The sequence below is a fragment of the Camelus bactrianus genome, chromosome 14 (genome assembly GCF_048773025.1).
Source record: "Camelus bactrianus isolate YW-2024 breed Bactrian camel chromosome 14, ASM4877302v1, whole genome shotgun sequence".
NCBI lineage: Eukaryota > Metazoa > Chordata > Mammalia > Artiodactyla > Camelidae > Camelus > Camelus bactrianus.
Genome location: NC_133552.1, coordinates 62,576,338 through 62,602,427, shown reverse-complemented (window position 1 = coordinate 62,602,427; position 26,090 = coordinate 62,576,338). Strand labels below are relative to the sequence as shown.

The window sequence follows — 26,090 nt, the reverse complement described above, 5'->3', positions numbered from 1 at the left end:
TTTAACCATACAAGTAATTTTTAGAAACAGCATTTTGAAAACTGTTTAGGATAGATGGACCTAGCTGGACAGGGTCTTGGCCTGAGTCCTGATGAGTACCAGTTAATCTGAGGTGACTGGTTTGTCCAGTTGAGTGACCTGTGTTCTAGAGAGAGGGGCTGGTTCATTAGTCTGTAGTTCAGGTGAATGGATTTTTGGAAAGTTCCCAAGGCTAGCAATGAAATTACTTACTGGTTAGGGCCTTAAATTATAAAATCCAAGGTTGCTGTTAAATTCAGTCTTGTTTGGACTTCGTCTGTACCGTTCAGCTCCACTAAAGAAAGCTTCCTTCAAAAGGCAGTGGCCTTTACACCACATCAAATGAAATCAAAACAAATAGCAGTGTTCGTTCGAAAGCATCGCTACCTCTGCTGAGATGTCTCTAATTCAGAGCCCTGAAATTGAGCAAAAATGCATTATCATTCCTGCTAGGCTGAATGCATAGAGAAATGTCAGAATAAAATAATTAACATTTTACATTATTTTGGAAAGTTCCGTTCTTTTGTGATTTGCCATCAGTATCTCGTTAGCTAGAATGGAATCTTTATAACCTTTTTGAATGCTCAGTCTAGGATGATATTTGCATTCTGATATTTGGATCTGTGACATAATTTTCCTTGCCACACACTTGTATTAATCATTTTTAAAGTCTAGGGAATAGCCTTTAGTTGAATGCTACTTACTATTTAAAAATTAAATATCTTTAATGACAGTGAGGTTCGTTTTTTCTCACAATTTAAAGACAATTATTTTTATTGACTACAAATATTCACAACTTACAGGCCACTTCAGTATAAATAATATCACTACACATTTATTAAGATAGAGGTTTTTAAATAACATTAGCTGGTTATTATTCCTGAAAGAAAATGCTCCTAAGACATTCGTTTACTCATTCAAGAAATAATCCTGCAGCATCTTCTAGATGCCAGGCAGCTCCCTAGATACTGGACACATAGGTTATTCCCCTAAGGAGCTCACAGTATTTTCCCCTAGAAAACATTAATGACACTAGTTAGATGTAGGGACCTTCAGTATTATCTCTGGTTTTCTGAAGACAATTGTGATGAGAAGGATCGTACGTAACACAGTCATCGTTCCCGTATCGAGTGAAAAATCTTTTCACTTTAACAATTAAACTCATTTTTCACTTTAAAGTTCATTTACATTTCATTTGAAAGTGAATGTTTTCACTTTGACAATTAGAACCATTTCTCTAAAATATACCATAAAATTAAGCAAACTACAGTCCCAGTATTGGTGTTTCACAGCATAAATTATATTTTGTTTTGCCATGAAATCACATGGAAAAGAATGAATGATTAACATTTATCAAGATCCATGTATGGTTCTAAGCTTTTGTGTGTATTATCTCACTTAATCTGCACAACACACCTGGCAGAAATACTGTTATTACCCCCATGTTATCTAGATGACAAAACTGAGTCTTAGAGTAAGTCATTTTTACCCCGAGATTACATACCACAGAAAAGATCTGGGGCGTCACATCAATCATCAGTGTCAACTACAACATGACTTCCCAAACAGGCAGCCGGATTTAGTGTCCCTCACAACTGCGCAGCTAAGTGCTCCCAGTTATGGCAGGGTGACTGTGTGCTGCACACCGTGCTCCTTGGCATCCTCTCTCCCATTACGTCCTCACCACAACCCTGAAACATAAGTCTTATGAGCTCTGTTTTAGAAATGAAGAAACTAAAGCTCAAGACGGTTAGGGGACCAGCCTGAGGTCACCCTGTCAAGTGAGTCAGGGAGCCAGGAATCCAGTCCTGGTCTGTGTGACTGCGAACTCCATGTACTAACTACCACTCCATGCTTTTAAATCAGAGGATCCCCGTCCTCATCCCCTGTACTGACAAACGCTAAATCCCTTGTTTTTCCTACACTTTGGGCTGCTTCTCAGGGTCCACATACAGGTTTTGCGTGCTGCAGAGTTGCCAGGTCAAGGTGGCAATTGGAAGCTGAAATCCAGCCCCACTGTACATCTAAGGCACACCATCCTTGCCAAGCAGTGCTGCCTGGCATGGCCCAACACCCTTCAAGATGAAGGGACATCTTTTTCTAGTTTCTGCAAAGGTCCCGTATGAGCTACTGGTATCCTTGCTCTTTGAAGTTGAAATCTCTAGGACTTTAACTCTCTCAGTGTTTCCTTTTCTCTCCACATCCTCCATGAAACTTCCCATGTACAGGGGAACCAGCCGAGAGCAATCTTCCAGTGATAGAAGTATCTTCTTGGAAGATCTCCGACTGAATATTGGTTGCAAGTCAAACCCTAGGCCCTGATGGATCAATCAAGTCAGGCAGACTCATTTCTGGTCTGAAATCGTGTGACCTTCTTGACACTGACCTACAGAGGAGACCTCATTCCTGTCCGGGTCCACACAGTCGCATAGAATATGCCATGTCTGTGTAGTAGAAATGGAAAGAGGACAGGATTTGCAGCCAGCCACACTTGGGCTTCAGGTCCCCTGAGTAGTGGTGAGTCTTTGAGAAGACTCAGTTTCTCCGACTGCCAGGTAGGGCTATGAGCAACGTATGTCAGTGCTCCTCAGCTCAGCAGCTGACCTGGGTTAGAATCCTGGCTCCACCACTTCACAGATGTTTGACTTCGGGCGTGTTGCTTAATGTCTCTGCAGCCTGGTTTTCTCATCTGTTAAATGGGGTCTATGAATGAACAGACACTGTCTGACAGGAGCGGGTTAAACGAGTTAGTACCTGTAAAGCACTCTGTTGGTGGTTTTCCATTATCGGTAATAAGCCTAGGAGAGACGCACACTTGCCCCTGAGAGGCAAGCAATTGACAGTCCCCTTTCAAAGCAGGTCCTCACGGGCTCGGTGCAGGATCTCCATTGTTGCCCAGCTGAGACTAGATCTGAGGGGCATAAAATGCTTTTGATACATCAGTGTACTCTTTTTACACGTTGAGTTCAGAGTTCTCACTCACCCAGATGGAAGCAGTCTGTCTGCCGCAGCTTTATACTCAGTTAAGCTGGTGCTAGGCTGGCTGACATCTTCAGGGTATCATGAGATCATATGTTTAAATCATTTGCTGGATATTTATCGGCGGTTATAGCCCCGAACTAACAATACAGATGCATCAGCTGAGGTTGGCATCCCCTGTGGCTGAGGGAAGTCCTGGGCATGGAGAAGTAAGATCTTTGTGATGCCTGAACTGAGCTGTCTTGTTCTCCATTCTGCTCAGATGTGCCAGGAAATAACAGTCCTAGCCCAGAAGTAGGAAGCCTGCATAGGCTTTGGCAGGAAGCCTAGTCAAACAGGTAGAGACCAGCATCTCTCAGGAACATCCAGCAAAGGGAGAGGCGAGGGGCAGTCCCAGGTGTCGGTGAAATTAAAACCGATTGGCTTGGCAGGTGGAAGAATGATTGTGAGTAGCAGCTAAATCAAGGTGATTGGGTAAGAGGGGCTGGCGACCAGGGCGTGAGGAGCAGCTGGAACAGAACCGGCACCTGCCGTCATAGGCACCGCCAGCAGGACAGTGACCAGGTGGCTGAGACAAGTGTCGCATCGCCTTCTGCACGAGTTGTGATTCCTGCCTGGGGCCTTCTGTGTGCACATCACGATGGCGTCTGTAACTCTGGGGTGAATGAGGGCTTAGCTGCCAGTGGTCCTTCAGGGGTTTAAGGAGAGTATTTCTCTCGGTCCTCTGGCCTTTTCAAGGGCCCTGCTTTCCCAGATCCCTCTCCAGGGTTCAGGATGGATGAACTGCCCTCCAGGCTCTCCTCTGAGACGTGAGCATCTGGGTCGTATTCCCCTGGAAGAGACCATGAGCCTGATATTGAAGAGACTGGGGAGATGATGGGGTTTTCTAGAGGAAGGAATTCAGAATAAATCCCAGTGATGCCCTCCAGAGGGCCACCTGTTCTGTGTGCACTCTGTTAGCTGTATGACCGGGGAATCTGGGGAAAAGAGCCTCGTCATTCCTCCTCCATCCTTTCGTGTCTAGACCGGAGCTGCCAGCCCTCTGACGCCAGCCAGTCTTTTATTTTCAGGTTTTATTTCAGCCTTTAAAATCATCCCCTCCCCTCCCAGTTTGAAACATATCACTTAACATTTGCGGTGGCGAAACCTCTATGATTTAATAGTTTCTTTTTTGAAAAATAGACAAAAACCTCAAGCTCAAGAGTCAAGAACTTTCCACAGGAATATTCAAAATGAGGGGAGCCTTGGCCTCTTAACCTCTCTGCTTTCTCCCACGGGGCAAGTACTCCCTGTCAAATTGTTGTTTTGTGCGCCAGCCCAGCAATTCAGTGACTTTGGATAAGGTCATGTTGGTGGCCGGCCACTCCACATTCTGAGCACGGCTAGTAGGGCACGCACAGCATCAGCGAGAGGGCCTGAGCGCCGGGCTCGTCCCCGACCCCGGGGCCAGACTCACCCACGCTCAGTGAGACGCACTCCCGCCTCCGGAGGGAGGGAGTGGGCCCGGAGCCACTGCGGACCAGAGGAAGGAGGGACGCGTCCCATCCGGGGCTGAGACTGGACCAGCCTCCTGACACAGTGACACATTTTTATGTGAGAATAACCTGAAGTTTTAAGAAAACAGAGTATTGGGCATTAATATGCCCATTATTAATTAACTATTAAATTATGACTACTTGATTTATTAATATGTTTATTAATATGTGTAAATCTTAATAGATATTAATATGTTGATTATGAATATGAATATATTGTTAAATCATTAAATAGTAATTGAATGTTTAATTTAAATATTAAGTATTATTATAAATAAGTATCTGTGATTCTGTTAAGGCTGCCTAATGCTTTTCCTTATTAAGATTTTTCTTAGAATTTAACAACTCTTGTAGACTGGTTGAAAGACCATTTGGAGATACAGAGACTAAGTAAATAGATGGAAATTAAGTATATTCAGAGAACAATAAACTAAGACAGTAAGATCTGAGGGTATATGCATTGGAATAAAACATAAAAGAGTCAAAATGGAACTCAGTTGAAACAAAATAATATTTTTTTGCTTTTAACAACCAACTTCTTTTCCTTAAACTTTAAAAAATTTATTGAGATATAATTGACATATAAAATATTCTAGTTTCAGATGTCCAGCATAATGATTCCAGGGAATTTGTGTATATTATGAAATGATCACCACACGGGAGGCCTTTTAACACCCATCACATTACATAGTAAAATAATACATGCTGAAGATGTTTTCCTGGGTAGTACCTGATTTGTGGCAATCAAACATATTTCACTGAGATAGTGTCTGATTTGTAGATTATTTTTAGATCAGCCCATAAGGCGATTGTAATAGTGCTGTGGATCACGAGAGCTACCATTACATTTTGCCTAACAGACGCAGGAAGGTATTTTGACAGGGTTTTTCTTTTACTGCTTCATCATTGGAGGGTAAAGTCATAAGTAACACAGGAAAATACACATCTCTAGAAAATTTGGTTCATACGGTTTATGCTACATTTGGAAAATTTTGCTTTTGTTATAATAAAAAGTTCAGCCTTTGCAGTGTTATTGACAATTTTTTCTGAGTCCATAGCGAGGTTACTAAATTTGCACACCAGTGATCAGTGTGGGGTTTCAGACATTTTATTTGCTGAATTTTAATAGATACACTAACAGCACAGATTTCCCACGAGTTCATTTTCTTTTTGACTTGTGGTACCTACATATGAGAAGATGTTAAGGCTCCTTTCGTTTCTCAGTCTCCAAGAGGTTCTGGTCCCCAGTGTGTTTACATGTCTACATATGAAAACATTTTCATCAAAAACACAAGATCGGAATGAACGAATCCACTGTTGGAAGAGCTGCCCTCAGGACTGGGCTGACTCAAAGGGAGCGGGGTGCTCACTACGGTAAAAATGCAGCCTTTTCCTCATCGCAGCAAGAGGAACCTTGCGAGGGCCTCACCCTTTAGCATCTCCACTTCAGAAGAGCTCACGGTGGAGGCAGGTAAGAGCCGCTTCCGGGAAATACTCATCATGTGCCCTCTCACCCAGTTAGTTCTACAGCCAGAGTTTTACATAATTACCACTGAAGGACTCTCTTCCTATTCTCTGTTGATGTGATTACATCACATTAACCAACATCTGATAATACTGTACGAGGTAAAGCTCAAGATTTGAGGAAAATCCCTCAAATGTAATGTTCTGCAAAGTTACATCACCGTTCCTTTAGGTGGTAATTATGTCTAATGCCAGATGGTATCGTGTAATCGAGCTTTTCTGTAATGAATGAAAATAATTTGACGACTCACCGGCCTCTCTCTTCCATTACAGAACATACAGGCTTTTCCCACACCCTTGTTCTGGAACATTAAGAAAGAAGACATGGAGACAGAGAAGAAAGAAACCGAGGACCCCCTGCTACCGTTTCTATAAACAACTAGCAGTGTTTAAAGGCTAATAAAGCTCCAGGATCTCTCTTATAACCATAATCTTTGGGCCAATTTTAAAATATTTTAGATGGAGAAATGTCAAGAAAAATAGAGACAATTTCGTTAAGACATGGTTCTTGCCCCTCGACCACCATAAAAGATTATATATATATATATAATATATATGTATATGGCTGTCATATAAGGGGCAATTGAAATTCCACAGCACAAAGGCAATGCAGAGAAGAGGGAAAAAAAGGAGTCAATCTTTCATATTTTTTTTCAAAGGCTTGGCAAGAAACCAGGGGTAATATTTTCGCAACTGGGAATGTGTGTTTGCTGAAGAATATTCCCACATTTGAATCATCATCAGGGGTCCTAGTCTTGTTTTACTTTCAAAGGTAGAGAGGGCATAACATTAACCCCAACTGGGAAAAGGAAAATGCCTGACTGTAATTCTCCTCCAGGGAGCAGGAATAAAGGGATTACATATGCCTGCATAATGGAGAATTTCCTCACTCAGACAAGACAAAAGACTTCATTATTTTTCACCAGACACTTGAAGCCTTGTCCCTCTTAGTTCCAGAAGCCAAGCAGGCTGACCAAGCTTTTTATTTCAAGCCACTAGATGGAGTTTCTAAGAAACCGGCCTTCTGGGACCATTATGAAGAGATAAAGAGAAGATAGTGAAGACCTTCCTGCTGCGACTCCCGGGGTCTGTCTCCTGAGACAAGCAAGACCATCTCTGAAGATGCCCTTGTGTGTCTTCGATACCTTAGCTTTGCTTTTTCTCTAGGCAGCAAATCAGTGAACATCTTCTTCCTGGAAACCTATTTCTTCTATCCTTCTGCGACACCGAAAGGCATCCAAACCCTAATGAAAAGTTTAAAGTGGCAAAATTCAACTGAATTGAACATTCAGGTGCTTTTGCTTCTGATTAGATGTATTTCTGAGTGACTTTAACAGTGTGTGCATCTCATTTCTTACTGGTCAAATATTAGAAGTCTCAAATTCCTAAAGTGTTTCAGCTTGGCAGTAGATTCCTGTAAGAAATGGTTCCCAGAAACAATGTTCCCAGTGACAGATCAGATCTCCCGTTTAAGAAATTGAATTCAGCTCAGTTCCATGCTGGCTTACAAGTTTCTAATAGCTTTTGCATAGAATATAGATAAAGATTTATAAATTTTCTACTCACAAGAAGTGACATCTGGTTTTTGTTACCATCTCAGAGTCTCGTCTGTTCTAAGTGTGTTGCCCATTTGTTGAGTGGCGTAGTCTTCCAACGTGAGATCGAACTGAGATTAACTTCCCCTTTAAAAACACATGCTGTTTGGTTTGTGATTATTTTCCGTTGCTCCGTGAGCATGAAGCGATCAAAAGAGAAGTTAAGATATTTGATCTTTGCAGAATTTCAAGGTTCATTCATTTAACAAATGCTTATTGGGTGACTTCTGTGTCCAAGGTGAAGTAATCAGTGAGCAACCACAGTCTCTTGGAGCTCTTTGGGGCGTGGCATGTGTGAGAAGCTGCAGGACCAAGGATAGGACATGGAAAGTGGGGTCCCTGACGGTAAAAGAGGAGAGTGGGAGAGAGGAGGTTGGAGGCAGATCCTACAGGACTTTGCAAGTCAAGCTGAGCTTTTGTCTTTCTCTGAAGAGTAGTAGGATGTTGAAGATTGTAAGACAGTGATGATGACTGTCTTAGTTACCTAATGCTGTTACAAGTTACTCCAAAACGTAGTGACTTCAGCCATGCATGGATTACCTCAGAGCTTCAGTCAGGAGTCTGGGCATAGCTTGGCCGGGCTGCTTGCTCCAAGTCTCTCACACAGCTGCTGCATTTTAACGTGAATGAAAGAATCCCCTTCCTGGCTCGCTCTCATGGTTAGGAACAAGATTTAGTACTGTTTGATGAATGTGTCAGCCCCTCGCGAGCTGTTAGCAGGAGGGCTTCCTCACTGTCCAGAGAGCATCGCACAACACGGCAGCCTTCTCTGTCCAGGCAAGTAAGAGAGCAAGACAATGAGAGACTGAGGAGGATGACGCGCCCGGTGTCTGGTACCCGATTCCAGCCCTTTTACCTTCTACTTGTTAAAAGCAAGTCACTAAGTCCTGCCCACACTCAAGGGGCCACTCAAGGGCATGGAAACCCGGACGCAGGGATCATTGGGGGCCATTTGAGAGACACCTGCCACAGTGACATCACGGTCGTTCACTTCAGAAATCACTTTGCTTGGGGTAATAATAAAATCTCTTTATGGAGACCGGTTCAGAGGCTGTGGCACTAGTCCAGAGTATACGTCCCTCTTGATCAGAGTCAGAACAGAGAAGACTCGCCTTCGAGCAGGAGCCTCTGTCAAACTGCTGTTCTGTCCTCCACCCTCTATTGAATGTTTTAACATCAACCACGACCCAGGACAAGAAAGAAAAGACAAGCAACGAGGTCCTACTGTATAGCCTAGAGACCTGTATTCACTGTCTTGTAATAACCTATAATGGTAAAGAATATGTGTGTGTGTGTGTGTATGTAACTGAATCACTGCACTGTGCACCAGAAACTAACACAACATTGTAAATCAACTATGCTTCAATAAAAAAAAAAAAAGAAAGAAAAGACAGTGATAGCAGCTAAAATTTAAATCCAGTGTCGATGATTCCAAAGCACTTGTACATTCATAATCCTGTGTGGCCCTTCCAGCTCCCCTCGAGCCTAGTAGCAGAGGTGTGACTATTCTGACGTTTACACACGGGGCACAGAGGCTCAGAGAACGCACTTCACTTGCCTGAGGTCCCACAGCTAGAAAAAGCTGAGGGCAAAGATGCGTGGCTCTAAACCTTGTGTTTTCTCAAGTCATTGTCTCCATTAGGAATCCAGATAAAGGCAGAACTTTCTGTTTCTCTGCTGCTGGGTGGGAAACCGCACACCTCGTCAGGCTGGCTAGTCTGAACCTGAGGCTGGTGGGCTATAGGTCCCGTCCCCCACTTCCCTCACCTTCCTCTGCTCTCCTCCCCTCACCTTCCCTTTCACATTCTCCTTCCATCCATCCGTCAGCCCGTTCGTGCTGGGAACTGCGCTTCTGAGTGGGGACTGGGTTTGAGTGATAAAATGGTCCCTGAAAAGCGTGCAGTCTAATCAGGAATGCAGCTAATGAGGACGAAGTCCTGTAAGCATTAAACCAGCTTGTGTGATGACATGCTGTGGGCGCACGGAGCATCAGACGGACGCAGTCTCCCAGTGCTCTCGCGTAGGTGCCGTACTCACTCCTCACTTGATGTTACTTATCAGAACCCATTTATACCAAAGTTGGCAGTTATATTACGCATGTCAAACACGATTTGGTAGCTCATAGCTTGGGTTACAATAGATGCTTGTATGTAATAAAATTGCACTTCCTTTTAAAAAGGGTAAAGCAAACTTTTGCCAAACTCGCGTGTGAACCCTGGCAAAACTATTAGCGAATATGTGACCTCTTAGTAGACTCTGATTGTGCCAGAGTGAAGCGAATTTTCTACCAAGCATATTATTTTCTAAAATAGCAAAATACTTTACGTTTGTCACAGAATGTGATGAAGGCTTATGTACGAGGCTGTTTTATTTATGCAGTGGCATTCTCGCTGTACCTGCGTCAAGGTCCAGGGATCCTCAGGGCGGGAGTATTATTAATGCAGCTTCTTTCCCATGCCCTTGCTCCCAGCATCCCCCCTCCCACCCCGGATCCACATCCTTCCATCTGAGCTTCTTCCTTCATCCATAGGGAACTCATTTTTGGCAACTAGTCTCCTTGTATAATATAATTAGATTTTTCTCATATGTTTTCTCTTAGATGGATTTATGTATCTGTAGAAAAGCTGTTTTTTTCTGTATCATTACCTGTTTTTATGTTGGAGAACGGAAAATTATAGACAAATAGCTAGTTATTAACTATAATGGATACCTTGCTGAGGAGAAATTTTTGCTTTTTAATTTTAGTACGATCTCACCACTGTGCTTAGAAGGAGGGGAAGTAAACCTTTAGGAGCCTTCAAAAGAACCGTCTTTCGTGTCTCCCTCCAACAAAAATTGCCTTCACCCAATTTGCTAGATGAATATGGTCCTGAGTTTTCAGCTAAGAAACCCTAGCATTTACCTCTAGAGTTTCCTAGTTCAAAAGCCAAAGGGTCTATTAACACCAAGGCAAGAGGGCTCCAGTTGCCTGATTTCCCTTCGCTCAGATCAGGAGGGTACCTTGTAGTCCCAGGGCAGGAGGAGGAGGGTCAGAGAAGAAGGCTCTGGCAGAGGCCTCTCACTGAGGAAGGGGTTGAAGGTTAATTCTTGACTGTTTATACAAATGACAGGGATCTGTACATCTATTCCTGAATAACACCATTCTCCAAACAGTTTTTTTCAGAATGCTTTTATGATTTTCAAGCCTTTGTCCAAAAACTAATTCTTAATATACACAATATGAAGTCATCCTATATCTTTGTCCACTCAGCCTCACTTACAATCTCATTTTCCTATTCAACGCCATTCCAGTCCCGGAAATAAACACAATCTCTGGATATCACTGTCATAAATCCTTGTTGCTCAAAAAAGTTTTGACTTGGATTTTATCTCAGAACGATCCATGCTGCTTATTAAATTAAGAAGAGTGATTTGGGGACATTATTTCCTGTAGTGCATTTATGTTTGTTGAAAGTGTATGATTTCTCGTAGATCATCATCATTACCTTCATTGACATCAAAAGCATTTTTTAAGTACTTGAATAATTATATATATAGTATCAGAAGAGCTGCTGTATACTAAACGGACATAGATCTTTTTCTCGAAGATCTTAAGTCTGAGACAGACGGTAATCTTAGAGCTCAAAGCCAATCTCAAAGTGCACATTAGGAACCATAAATAGGAAGTGTCATGGAAAGCAGTGACAGAAGGTCATGGGTTCCGGCGTTGAACACGTACGGTGTCATAAGATTTGCATATTGTAAAATCTTTGTATTTTAAATATGAGTTTTCTTCAAGATCAAGGCCTTTTCCTCACTTTATTGATGATGAAACTGAGCCCCAAGATCACTCAACTCGTTCGTGACAGTGCCGCCTCTGGAACACAGGTCTCTTAACCCCTGAATTATTTTCTTTCCACTTGACTGTGACATCGAGGGAATTCCTGTCATTTCCAGTTGGAGAGAGCTTTCCAGAGATGAGATGCGGTTTTTCTCTCCGAATCATTCACACTGCAGGTGTCGAGTCACCCAGTTGCCTTCACTCATTAGCAAATCTGAAATTAACACAAGCCCAGTTTAAAGAGAACATGTTTTAAAAAGTCTTCAGAGTTTTGTGAAGAAAGTGGCAGCTGGTTACCTGTAAGCCACAGGCTTTGGGCTGACATTTCTGTAGGTATTAATTCCAGCTTTAATTACTTTTCCATTAAGTTTTACCTCTAACTTTATGCTTTCCTATTTTCCTAGCATTCTGCAAAATCTCCTTGGAATATATATTCCATCAGCCTGAGAGCCTGGGTGGACAAATCCTTCCCTAAGGGCTTTTATTAGAAACCTCCCCATCTAAATTGAAAACCAACATCACAGTTACCTGTGGTTAGGCTGGCCCTGCCACCTACAGAATCCTGACAGAGGCTCTCCTGGCTGGGGGTGGGGAATGGAATGTGGACATGTGGAGGGGGGGTTGGGGGGGCGAGTGTTTTGTATTTATTTTTCCAGCGCCTTTTCGTAGCAGACAGTTCTGTTTTTAAAGTGTTTTTGACACAGAGCCAAAAGCTCATTTACCTTTAATGACACAAGTGACACAAATGTGTCATTTGCTCTATTTTGTCTTATCATTGGTGTTTCCTTAAAAATAAGAAGAGTAATGAGCAGTTATGCATTATTCATCCCAAGTGTACAAATCAGGCATTTATCTGGGGCTCCTTTTTTTTTCCCTAGAGCTTGCACCCGACAGCGCATGCTGAGCGGGTCATTTGAGGGGCAGCCAGCAAAGGAAAGGTCAATTCTCAGTGTGCAGCATCACATCCGCCAGGAGCGCAGGTAAATACACCGGGAGACAAGGCTGCAGAGGAACCAAGGAAAGGGCTTGTACAGGAAGCGCCCGCCGTGCACAGCCCTAGTCAGCAGACAGGCACTGAGAAGAGCTGAGTTCTAGTTGCTGATGGCTACAATAATGAAACTCACAATCAGATTCAAAGAATCAAAAAAAAAAAAATCTTTCAAAAGAAAACAAATGAACATATATAACAAAACAGAAACAGACTTACAGATATAAAGAACAAACTAGTGGTTACCAGGAGGGAGAGGGAAGTGGGGAGGGGCAGGATAGGGGTAGGGGATTAAGAGACACAAACTACTGTGTATAAAATAAATAAGCTACAAGGATGTACTTATTGTACAGCACAAGGAAATATAGTCATTATATTGTAATAATTTTAAATGGAGTATAATCTGTAAAAATACTGAATTACTATGTTGTACACCTGAAACTAATATAATATTATATATCAACTATACTTCAATTAGAAAAAAAGTTTTAATTTTTTGAAAAAATAAGACTTCTAATGACAAAAAAAAAAAAACCTTTTGAAAACCTTTTCCTTGTGATAGCCAAAGGCTCACTTTTAAGATCAGAAGGAAAAATTCTGAGTTTTGTTAGGTAGGATCAAAGACAGGGCTAAAGCTTTTGCTATAAAAAGAAATATTATGTATTTGTGATGCTATTAAAAGTTATTTTATTTTGTTTTCATAATGGTCATTGCTTAAAAGTCAAAATTTGGTCTTGAGCTGTATTGATCAGTTGCTTGCCATTGTTTTAGGTCACTGAGACACGGATCAAACAGTCAGAGGATCAGCAGGGGGAAGTCTCTTGAAACTCTGACTCAAGATGTAAGTTCTAAGCAATGCTTTGGCTTTGGGAAGCATGATTATGTAAATGTATTTAAATGACTGCTTAGACAATTCTGGCTCCTGAGTTCTGTCACATCTCAAGACTTCAGACCCGAAGGAATCAGGAAACTCAGGAAGCAAACTAAATGGCCAGGTACAGAAAAGTGACCATTAACTATAGAAAAATCCAGACATCCTACAAAGCACGTATCTTTGTTTAGATAGTAACACAAAAATGAACTATCAGTTGCGTTTGACTGAAACTAAAGACATTTAAAGTGTTTTATGGGAATGATTCACATCAGTAACTTTAAACATTTTCTAATTTCCAAGTATTCTAGGATCTAGATCCAGTGTGTATCATTTCAGGGTTAACGTACTAGAAGATAAAATTTTATTTTTAAAAGAATTTTTCTATCAAAGACTGCATCAGAATCCCCAGGAATTTCTTTGCTTTTCGACTCTAGGTCATTCATTTATTTATTAAGTGACTCAATAAATATTTATCAAGTGTTTATGACGGGCCAGATCCTGAGGTTGGAAGAAGGTGGTGATGACACCTGGTGCTGCCGTTACCCAGCGTGCATGGTTCTCACCGGCACAAACACCTGTTAGTGCTGTGGTTTTTAAGCCAGAGCTCTGTCTGACGTGATCTACCGTATTGTCAACATGGAACTGAGACGGGATCCAGCACAGCCTGTGTACTTATGACTGGGTGGGTCAGGCATAGTGCATGAAGGCAATTTCTAAGTAAAACTTCAGAGTCAACACTAGCATTCTCCTTCAACAGGGTGCAGTCATAATGTGTGGTCTACTAAGAGTCAAATTTGAACGTGGCTTTGAAAACGTGTGCTTAAAAATATGCAACAAAAGGCCCTATTTGAATAGTCTCCATTCCAGAGGCTTATTTCTCCTTCAGAGTCTTTGTCTTGTATTTTCTACAGAGACAGATAACAAAAATCCATGCCCCATCTTCTCCAGGGCAAAAGATCACAGTGTTCTGCTAATTTCATAAGGCACCTCTCCTAGTCTCTTGTCCTCCAGAATGGAAGCAATTTAAAACACAGAGTTTCATCTTTTTCACTTATTCCCAATGATAGAAGATACAGATCATTAAACCCAAGGAATGCTTTCCTGTAAAATCGATCAAGTTATTTGAACAATGGTTCTCCATCTCCTCTGGAGTGAAAGCCAGAGTCAGGATCCTACCTGACCCGCCCTCTCCACCTGGCTGGCCTCAGCTTTCCCTGCTCTGTTTCCTGTCCTCCACCCGCACCGCCTCCCGGCTGCTCTGTGTGCGCCCACACAGACCCGCCCCTCCCTGCAAGCGCCCATGCCTGCATGGGCCGGGGACTGCATCCACAGCTCCTTGTCAAGGCCTGCCCGACCTTCTCATGCTCTTTCGTCCCTTTGTTCTTAACCAGAGGGTCTAACGTCACCTAACATTCTTATTTATTTTGATTTAATTTTCATCTGTCCCCCAACAAGAGCATTAGCATCCCAAGAGCAAGGATTTGTCATTTTTTCCCCATTTGTCATGACCACAGCACCACAGCAGTGCCTGGCACATTGTACGTTCTCAATCAGTGTTTTTATTGAAAAAAATACCCTATTGAGGAAAAAAATACCCTGGCTAAGATGACTGTGACCATTGAAACATGTGTAAAGAAGAGACTCACAGACAGAAAACAAACTTACGGTTACCAAAGGGGAAAGAGGAGGGGAGGGATAAATTAGGAGTTTGGGATTAGCAAACTAATATATATATATTAAATAAACTGCAAGGGCCTACTGTTTAGCACAGGGAACTACATTCAATATCTTGTAATAACCTATAACGAAAAAGTATGAAAAAGAATATATATATGTATATGCATACCTGAATCACTATGCTGTACACCAGTAACTAACACAATATTGCAAATCAACTAAACTTCAATTTAAATATATATATATAAAGATATTTATTTCTATTTTTTAAACGGTCATCTTTGAGGGGGGCTTCAGAAAAATCTCCCACGTTGATGTGCCCCCTTTTATTTTGTTCCTAGCATTCCAATACTGTGAGGTACAGAAATGCACAAAGAGAAGACAGTGAAATCAAGATGATCCAGGAGAAAAAGGAGCAAGCAGAAATGAAAAGGTACCCGGAGGGCCGGCTGCCGGGGCTCTGGCTTTGGAAAGGCGGACCTGCCCTGGGCTGACTCTCCCGCGAATGTGCCCCTCCAGGAAAGTGCAGGAAGAGGAGCTGCGGGAGAACCACCCGTACTTCGACAAGCCCCTGTTCATCGTGGGCCGGGAGCACAGGTTCAGGAACTTCTGCCGGGTGGTGGTCCGGGCTCGCTTCAACGCGTAAGTGCGCTCGCTCCCTTTCCGCCGGGCGCTTGGCCCGAGTTGTGCGAACAGCAGGAGCAGTTGTCATGAGAGGAAGAAGGATCGTGTAATCCTAATGGGGTCACCAAATAAACTGTGGGCTAATTAATCACGCTGCTCCTCTTGGCTGAGCGGCCGACTGGGTGGAAAACAAACCAAGGTTGCGAGTGGTTAGCATTTATATAAAACTCACGTTGACGAAGCACCGCGCAGCTGTCTCTGTTCAGTTTCACAGGCACCCAAGACATTTCTAACAGGGTTGTTAACGCCGTCGCTGAACCAAGGGGAGACAGAATGACGTGGGAAGGTCACTGTCCCCACCTTCTTGTAGACTTGTAGTTTCCTTGTCCTCAAAATACCTTCATTGGTTTATTCTAAAATAACGTCAAGTAGAAATAAAATTGACTGGTGCTTCCATTACCAACTGTTAGGAAAAGAAAATCCACTGGCCGTTGTCTCTAACCCTCCCACGTGGAGGAAACGTGTGAGAGGCTGTCCGGGTGGTGAGCCCAGGGGACGCTGCATTTGGGACAACACCAGCCAAGTGGGGCAGGCAACCAACGGATGAAATGCAGTTTTTGTTGCATAACTTTAAGTAAATATCCAGGAAACTCCCCATTACGTGGTGGGACCTTCCCTGACGCCGTCATTAGTAGTGTGTGATCGTTCCTGACTGTTACGGGCTGAATGTGTCTTCTTCATCCAAAGAAATTCCCATGTGAAGCCCTACCCCAGCACCTCAGGATGTGACCCCACCTGGAGACAGTGGCTTTAAAGAGTGACTTAAATTAGAGAGATTTGGGGGGGGGGGTAATTAGGTTTATTTATTTATTTATTTAACAGGAGGTACTGGGGATTGAACCAGTTGGGAACACAGAGGTCATGAGGAGTTTCACCTAAGACTGGCCCCTGGCTTCCTGGAAGTAACATTTACAAATCCTCACCCCCAAGAAATTCTATATACATTACTCTGCAAGATCAGAGTTACATGCAGAGTGAAGAACGCTATTTAATGTATGGATATTTAATTAAAGAATTAGGAGAAACATCCTTGAACTACTAAGGCTAAGACTTTGAATGTTTCTAAATAGAAGTAAACTTTAATTTTGTCATATCCTTGTCAGAAATTGTTGAATGGAATCATATTCTAAAATCAGATCATTTTGAAAAATGTAAACTTTACTTTCATAAGCATCACCTGCGAACTCTTCTGATTTTTCTGTCATTGAATGTCCTCTGCCTTCCGGAGTCACATACAGTTAACATATGTGATGATAATGGACAGTTTGTAAAGGATGTAAAAGAAATTGTAGGCAGATGAGATGTTTCTACATAATGCTGCTAAGTTATGACATGTGTGCTGTGTCACAGAATTTGTATTTTTGTTCTCTCTCACAGATCTAAAACAGACCCTGTCACGGGAGCTGTGAAAAATACAAAGTACCATCAACTGTAGTAAGCATTGCAAACCCTGTTTTCCATGCCCATTTGAAGTTTCCAGGTACTATTTTATGCTGCATAAAAATATAAAAATTCCCTTTGTTTTCTTGTTGTATCGTGCTATGAAACAGACGATTGGGGATTCATTTAAAAACTTCCAGTCACATTTAGAGACCCACAGAAGCATCGTCTCTGACTCTGAGCAGCCTTTCCTAGAGCATTTGTGGTTCTCAGTTTTGTTTGGTCTTTGGCAGTGATTTGCTGGGACTGGTGACGTACCTAGACTGGGTCATGATCATCGTGACCATCTGCTCCTGCATTTCCATGATGTTCGAATCGCCCTTTCGAAGAGTCATGCACGCACCGACTTTGCAGGTACTGCTGCCGAATCTCAGCTCGCAGCTCAGCGGAGAGACACCGACCTGCAATTTTTCCACTCGTTGTGACCAAATTGCCTCTTGCCTGTTTCAGATTGCCGAGTATGTGTTTGTGATATTCATGAGCATTGAGCTTAATCTGAAGATTATGGCAGATGGCTTATTTTTCACTCCAACTGCTGTCATCAGGGACTTTGGTGGAGTAATGGACATATTTATATATCTTGTAAGTCTTTGGTTATATCCTGTATGTAAAATGTAATGGTTTTGTAAAATCTCCTGCATTTCTTGTTACGAGAGTGAGACATGTGAGTCACAGAGGTTTAAATGCCGTAACTGAGTTTTTAAGTAGAGTAGTGGTCTCTTACAAGCAAATAAAGGGCATGCATGTAAAATCTAAATAAAAAGCATTAAAAATATGCATGCATATGGCTCAAATACCTCAGCCACATTCATGTATGCATAAGACATACATTGAGGTCCAAGACAGCAAATCTAGTTTGCATCCCACAATTCTTGTGGCTCCTATACTCAAAAAATCAAAAATCCTACATCATATAATTGATCAGTGAGCCACTTACTGCTAAACTAGAGTGAGTATGGCTGCACCTCTCTTCCAATTCCAACACACAGAATACCAGGCTAGAGAGGGTGACCATTCAACTGTTCAGTTAAGCTAAATTGGGAAACCATAGGAAGGAACTCAAAGAACTTTCTTTCTTTTCTGTATGTCCAAGAAGGCATAAAATCCATGTCTTTTCCAACTCTACAAGGAGAATTGTGACCGTTAACATCTGGCATGCTTAGATCGTTAGTAAAATGGTGGGTATTCGGTCAAGAGTGAGGGTTAGGATCCCTGATCAAAGGAATGTCAATCCTGCCGACATCAGCCAAGCCCCCGGAGTACACATTAAAAGAAGGGGCAGGATGTAGGGTGTACACACGCCCAGGTGGGGGCACCCCCATTTCTTTCCTGCAAACACCCGATGACTTCCTGTGGGGCCACTAACGGTTCATAGAGTAGAGAGCGCGTGTACCCCTGGTGACGCTTGTCCCACGTGACACATGGAATCTCGGCTGAAGGAAATCTGTGGCCCGTGGCTCCCAGAGCACGTGGGTAGCAGAGGATAAATTGTATAAATCTGAGTTTATTTTTTCCCTCCAGGTGAGCTTGATATTTCTTTGTTGGATGCCTCAAAACGTGCCAGCGGAGTCTGGAGCTCAGCTCTTACTAGTCCTTCGGTGCCTGCGGCCTCTGCGGATATTCAAACTGGTGCCCCAGATGAGGAAAGTTGTTCGAGAACTTTTCAGCGGCTTCAAGGAAATTTTTTTGGTACGTTACTGTAACGCTTCGCTTCCAGTTCACGGAGTCCAGCTCTTAATGCAGCTGACTAGGGGATGAAGTGAGTCTTGCTTGTCAAGGTTAAGTCTACAGTTTTGTTCATTGCCAGAATATTTTAAAGGCAGTAGCAGAACACAGCACATGTCCAAAAACTCTACCCATGGATGCTTCTGGCTTATCGGTATATTTGATTCAACAAACATTTTTAGTAAATTAAAGGTAAGCACTCTGGTAAGTACCAGAAAAGGAAAATCCAAAGAGAGAGTGTTGGCTGACACTTCCATATCCAACTCTTGACCCTAATTTCTACTCTGGAGTTTAGTTGCCCCATCCGGAAATTAACGAGGAGATTTACCACCACCGACTGCACAAATGATATTAGCATTTAACACAGCTCGGCTCATAATCTCACTTTCCATGTGCCCAAATTCCTCTAGCACAAAATTTGGCTCTAATCTTTGGACTGCTAACATAAGACAATTTTTCAGCACCGTAACATACAGGTACAGCCTACTCTAAGAAGCTCAGTACACGGTAATGAATACTTAGAAATACGAATGGAGGGAAAACATACTTTTTAGTCAGGCGGGTATTGATTTCAGGTCTCCTCAGAGCTGAGCAGCAGACAAAACAATGAGGAAGAGGCTCTTTGCTCACAGTCTGTAAGAGAAGAATCTTGGCCTTTCAAAGCAGTGATCACAGGACGCTTTTTATTCTTAATGAGTTCTGCTTGTGCACGGGAAATGTGAATTAATTTACAAAGGCTTGTTTTATGCCTTGCTTTCTAGAAACACACCTCTTGTGAGAGAACAGCTGTGGTTGCCGTGGGTTCTGAGGTATTTTAAAGACAGGCTGTTGTGTGACTGCAGGCATATAGTGGCTAACACTTTTTCAAAGCTGTATTTAAAGTTCCTTATTTTCTTTGCACTAAAGCCATACCACAGTGGCTTTTCACACAGCTGGAACGGAAGGAAAACAGTCTAGCACCTGACAACTAATGTATGTAAATCTTTGAGCCCCGATAGAATTTAGAAGATAGTGTGCTTTGCTCCAGGTGATTTTCCGTGTAATTTGAGTATCTTTAAGGTTTATGTTTAGATTATTCAACGAGGACGGATCAATAGTCTGCTCAGTTTTTTTGCCGGTTTCTCTGCTGAGACCAAAACAGTCGTCCAGCAGAGGGCGCACCAGTCAATTAACAGATGCCCTTTTCAAGACTGAATCCTCACGTACTCTGTGCAGCGCGCGCACGCTCCCAAGAAAGCAAAGCCGCTGTCCCTCCAGCGTACGCTCTGCTAACAGAGATACGAATCCATTTTGAGAAAATGGGGGAAATAGAATTATTTCAACATTTTTATTTTGTTCCATTAAATAGAATAAAGCAAAGTGTTGATTTCAAAATCAGAAGAGCCCAAGTCATATCAGAAACACCTTTGCCCGTTTTCTTACGTGAAAGTCATGTGTTTTTATTTAAAAAATTCAAAACCTGTTGTTCATTTCCTTCTTTTAACATTCCAGGGGGAGGGTGTAGCTCAGTGGAAGAGCATGTGCTTAGCATGCATGAGGTCCTGGGTTCAATCCCCAGTACCTCCATTAAAAAAATTTTTTTAAATAAGTAAACCTTATTAACTTCCCCCACCCCCACCCCCACCCCCTAAAAAAGCTTTAAAAACCCAAAAGCTTCCCAGCAAGGCTAACTGAATAATCTATGGGGCTGGGGAGTTAAAAGACTGCATCCAAGGACCGGGAAGTTCCTACAGTGTTACCTGAAAAGTCCTGTTCGTGTCACTGCTCAAACCAAATCTACTGTTTAAAGTTTTTTTTCCCAAGAGATTTGCTCTCTCACCAATTTCTTTCAGGTCTCCATTCTTCTGCTGACGTTGATGCTTGTTTTTGCAAGCTTTGGAGTTCAGCTTTTTGCTGGAAAATTGGCAAAGTGCAATGATCCCAACATTATTAGAAGGGTAAGACACTCCTTTCTGTCTTTGGGTACGAAACTGAAGGAAGTTGACCGTCTGGGTCCACGTGTGCTGAGGCTGCCTTGAGGACAGGGCTCTCAGAATCTCTTCCCGTGAACTCCCTCGACTTCAAGCAGGCAGCATGTCTGCTCTGGCTGGTCAAGGGTGATACAGGCAAAAGCCCATCTCAGGGAATCCTGCTCTTCCCTTCTGTTCGAGGGTCAGCCGCTGCTGGTGTCCTCAGTACAGTCAGCCAAGACTCCCCAGGCGGATAGCTGTGAGCCTGGAACACCTTCCCTTTAGGTCTTCACTAACTTGGCCCTGACTCTGCTGGGCCCTGAGATGCCTATTAGCAAACAGCCCCCGCAAGAAATACAAAAGACAAGAGTTTGACTTTCACACCATCTCTTATGACTGCTCCATTCCGCATTCTTTCTGTTAGGGAGTCAGGGGCTTGCATTAGCTCTTAGTTGCCCAGAATCTGCCCCATGAAGGCAACTAGCAAAGACCCCAGCTTGGCCACTTCCGATTCCGCTCCTTTCTCTGTCTTTCTTCGGTCGATGCTGGAAGAGGAGGCTGGCTGCTGGAGCAGCCCCGGTCTGTCAGTCAGTAGCTGAACACCATGAAGTGAAAATACTGCATCTCGAGAAACTCAGACAGCTCTCTTCTGAATGAGGACCATGCAAGGGCTCCAGTTTATTCTGTTGTGTGGGGTGTCCCCACTCTTTGCTGTCTTCAGTCTCCTCTATTTAGCTGGCAGTTAGGAGCCGAAAACCACCTCTCTCAGGGGACTATGGGTGTCCTCACTTCAACCCACGTCCCGCTGGGAAGAGCGTGGCCTCCCCGGACGGGAAGGGAGACGGCGATGTGTGGTTCAGTGGTGTGTCCTGCAGACAGAAGGGACAGGGCCCAATTAATAGTTAGCCAGTCTCTGCTGCACCACCCTGTGTCCCAGCCTCTTAGAATTCTGCTCTATGTTACAAGTAGATTGATGAAGCAAACCAAATACCACTGATGTATAAACTAGCAAGAATATTTCCTCTCTCATCCAGAGAAAATACTGCCAGAAGTCCATTAAAAGGCATGTTTCCAAAAAGGCTCCCAGAGCTGAGCTGTAACACTTACTTCTGTATCTCCAGCAAATACGGCTGTCTAATAGAGATTTCACATTAGTATGAAAATTCCTATGTTTTCGGGCTTCTGATTGTAAAGCTTGGTAGCTCGTGACTTGTTACGGAATACAGGTAACATCTTTATCCAGTCAGAATATGTCATCAGTCATGTTAATGATGAGATTTGCAGGAAGAGGCAGAGCAGGAGACTTGGGATGGTCGGACCTCATGTTAGCTCACGAGGCACCACCTGGGTCGCCGCTTCCTTTAACTCCCCTCCCCAGAGGTCCCAGGACCTTGGATAAACCTGAGAAGATGCACAAGGAACATGGTATAAAGGTCATGGTGTACCCAATGAGCTAAGTGAGGGAAGTCATAACTAGCTGACGCGTGAGTCCACAGGCTTGTGTAAGGAGAGAAGGGTTATTTTAGGTCCACTCTGAATAGAGGCCAGAAGGATAATAACATTTCACGATAAAGCCGCATAGGAATCTTGGATGACTCGGTACAGTAATAATGGCCTAGGAGCCTTGTGATTTTTATAGTCTTTGCTCATCCACAGCCCAGGCCAAAGGTTGATGACTTGTATAGGGAAAGGAAAGCACGCAGTGGATGGACAGACAGCCAGATACCACCAGGCTTTTATCCTCTTTCCCAGAGCAGTGAGGTCTCTGTGAAAAGCTGATAAAGAACATCCAGGCAAACTTAGGTATCACAGGCAATGTCAAGTGCAAGGATAATTTAAAAGAAACTGTCATGGTGAGAAGTGGTCTCTGTCTTTATATCAGGATGGGTTCTTTTCTAGCCTTAATACAAGAGGCCAGGCACAAGCGTGCAATGTGGGTGAAGGTGGACACCAGTTCTACCTTGGAGCTGCAGTTCACTTTTATAAAAGGAGAGACAAACCCAAGGAAAAGGAGAAACTAGGTACCCCCACATTTGGATCACACAGCTCACATGAGGCATGAAGCTTGAGTTATTGGTGCCGTCTTTCTAGTTGTAATCATATAATAATGTGGTCCTTGATGGTTGGCTTTTTTCACTTACATAATATCTTCAAGTTTCATCCATGCTGTAGCATGTGTCCGTATTTTACCCTTTATGGCTGAATAGTATTCCACTGTATGGATATACCACATTATATTCAGGTATTTGTCCACTGATGAACATTTACATTGTTTGGACTATTATAAATAATGCTATTTATAATAATAATGATATAAACATTCATGTACAAATTTCTATGTGGATATATGTTTTTGTTTCTCTTGGGTAGATACCTCAGAGTGGAATTTCTGGGTCCTATGGCAGTTCTTTGTTTAGTCATTTGAGGGCCTGTCACGTTATTTTCCAAAGTGGCTGCATCATTTGCCATCCACCCCAGCAGTGTTTGAGGACTATGATTTCTACATATCCTTGTCAAAGCTTGTTGTTATTTGACTTCTTGATTATAGCCTTCTTAGTGGATGTGAACTGGTATCCCATTGAGGTTTTGATTTGCATTTCCCTGATGATTAATGATGCCGAGCATCTTTTCCGGTGCTCACTGGCCATTTTTCTCTCCCTTGGAAGAACGTCAGTTCAGATCGTTTGCCCACTTACTAATGTTTTCAGCATCAACTTTCACCTGCTTGTCTCTGAAGCCTTTGTCACTGTTTGCTAAGTAGCTGTCCACATCACTGTTGTTAGATAAAAGACTTTGGTTGTTCTATGTAAAAAGTTTTATCTTTTATCTTCTCTGAGTTCATTTTCTGACCAGGTTCCTCTCCCCATTCTTTTATTTTTTTTTTCCTGTTTTAGGAAGATTGTAATGGAATATTCAGAATTAATGTAAGTGTGTCCAAGAACTTAAATTTAAAATTAAGACCTGGAGAGAAAAAACCCGGATTTTGGGTGCCCCGTGTTTGGTAAGCATACTCCAAAAATATCTTCAAGAATGCTATGTTGTCAGTTTAAGGGTTTTTCCCTCTGTTTTATTGAGAAATAATCGTCTTTCATCAATCACTGTATACACTTAAGGCATACAGCATGATGGTTTGATTTGCATATATTGCAAAACACTTACCACAATAAGTTTAGTTAACATCTATCATCTCAAACAGACAAAGTAAAAAGAAAAGAAAAAGCTTCTCCCTCTGATGCGAAACTCTTAGGATCTGTCCTCCGAACAGCCTTCCTGTGTATCATACAGCAGTGTTAGCTACAGGCATCACATTGTACGTCACATCTCTCGTACTTACTTATAACTGGAAGTTCTACCTTTTGACTACTTTCCTCCACTCCCCCCACCCCAGTAACCACAAAGCTGATCTCTTTTTCTGTGAGTTTAGTTGAGGGGTTGTTTTTTTGTTTTGGTTTTCAGATTCCACTTCTAAGTGAGATCATACAGTATTTGTCTTTTTCTGTCTGACTTATGCACTTAGCATAATGCCTTCATGGTCCATCCATGTTGGGTGTAAGTATATATAGTGTACGGTTATGAAGCAGCACAGTATGGCATGAAACTGAATCACTTAAAATAACTTTAAGTGATGCAGGACAAAGCACTGACTTACAACAGGATGCAAAAGTAAAATAAACAAGATAAATAAGAGAGCAGGTGGTACCCCTGAGTCCCAGGTCGCTTCATGAAACTAAGGGAATATCACCATTATACTTCGCTAATACTTTAAGTATGGATCTGGATTCACATGGTTGCCTGTGTTGGACATTGACGTGCCCTGGAAAATCATCTTAAGACAGGGAGTCCACACCAAACTACAGACACAGTACTTTGTCACTTGAGTTGTCCATTATCATGTATTATAATCAAAATGTTTTTTGAATAAAGAAGACTCAAAAAAAGGTCAGACTTTCTGAGGAACCTCTCTAAACATCTAGAAATAGAGATGTTTTTATCTCTTTCTTTTATTGTCATAATCACTTTATCTAATTACATGAGTTATGTTTTTTCACTACAATTATTTACATGCCCATTGTGCTCATTGGACTCTGAGTTCCTCAAGGTTGAGGAACTTGTCTGATATGGGTCAATATTTTTAGCATTCTCTAAGACACTCTGTCTAGCCCATAATTGACTGGCTCACTGGATCTTTGTGGAACGAATGCATAAGTTCATTTATTAAGTAAATGAGGGAATAAACATCTAGACTGAAAGGCAATGAATCAGTACAAATTTGGGACAAATGAATGGGCAATAAATACGTACAACTGTGCCCCCAAAATGTACTTTTTTAGCCTTTTCATTTCTGTTTATTTTAACGACTTAAAGACACTGACCATCATTAAGAGGCTCGTGGTTTTACAGTCACCACACATAGTCTTATACTTACGTCTTTAAGCCAAAATTTTAAAATTTTAAAAATAAGTGAGGCTTAAAAAAGAAAAGATTTTTTATCAAGTTTTTAATCAAATTTTAATTTAATTTTTAAATCATTTTTTTTAACTTTAACAATTGTAATCAAATTAAAACTAAACTCATCCTGACTTTAAGGAAGGCCTGAGGTTCTCATAACAGTTGTAGAAAAGCCTAAATCATAAAGCTGTTTCAATTTTAAAACCCACTTACATTGAAGGGTTTCAGTGATGAAACCCTAGAAGAGGACAGTCAGTAACACAGTCGATTCTCTCTCTCTCTCTCTCTTTAAAACTGGGGGTATTTTTTGAAAATGAGTTTTCAAAGCATTTACATCAAAGCCAGAAGTACCTGGTCCCTTCTTTCTCATCCATTTTCCTAATGACTGTGAATGGACTGACTCCCTCAGTCAGCTTCACTGATGCTCTCAGTGTTCCATCAGCTTCGTTTGTCCTTTTAAATTGCTATCTGTTTTCTTTTTATTTCATTTTTATCTCTTAGAATAACAAGTGAACCACAGCAACTCCTCTGCTTTTGTCACAATTCATGTTCTCATTACTAAATGTCAAAACTCTTTAAAAGGAATAGCATTTCACCCCGTTATACCCCCAGGAGTCTTCGTCACCTGCTTTGGCATTTCTCTGATATGAAATTCACTTTCACAAACAATTCGATACAATTAGTTTTTTTTTTTAATACCAAAGAATTATGGAAAACTATTAATTTTGGATGTGAGGCTGAGCAAGGGTAGAGAAGTGTTATCACAGGGGAACGTCCTTATCCCAGTGTTAGCTAGCAGAGCAGTCTAATTTACAATAAAAAATTAAAGACTC

General features: G+C 42.1%; 1 protein-coding gene across 5 annotated transcripts in view; it reads left to right on the top strand.

Annotated features, from left to right (window-relative positions):
* Positions 1 to 26,090, top strand: part of NALCN (sodium leak channel, non-selective) — a 265,363-nt gene that overhangs the window by 208,566 nt on the left and 30,707 nt on the right. For all 5 annotated transcript variants that reach the window (XR_012511758.1, XM_074378486.1, XM_074378485.1 and 2 more), the window contains 10 exons: positions 12,350 to 12,451; positions 13,231 to 13,300; positions 15,352 to 15,443; positions 15,530 to 15,652; positions 17,072 to 17,128; positions 17,368 to 17,488; positions 17,585 to 17,716; positions 18,656 to 18,823; positions 20,692 to 20,796; positions 23,703 to 23,809. Coding sequence is in view for 4 of the 5 variants with exons in the window: in XM_074378486.1 (XP_074234587.1) it covers positions 12,350 to 12,451; positions 13,231 to 13,300; positions 15,352 to 15,443; positions 15,530 to 15,652; positions 17,072 to 17,128; positions 17,368 to 17,488; positions 17,585 to 17,716; positions 18,656 to 18,823; positions 20,692 to 20,796; positions 23,703 to 23,809 (1,077 nt within the window). In the remaining variant the exon portion in view is untranslated. The remainder of the gene's footprint in view (positions 1 to 12,349; positions 12,452 to 13,230; positions 13,301 to 15,351; positions 15,444 to 15,529; positions 15,653 to 17,071; positions 17,129 to 17,367; positions 17,489 to 17,584; positions 17,717 to 18,655; positions 18,824 to 20,691; positions 20,797 to 23,702; positions 23,810 to 26,090) is intronic.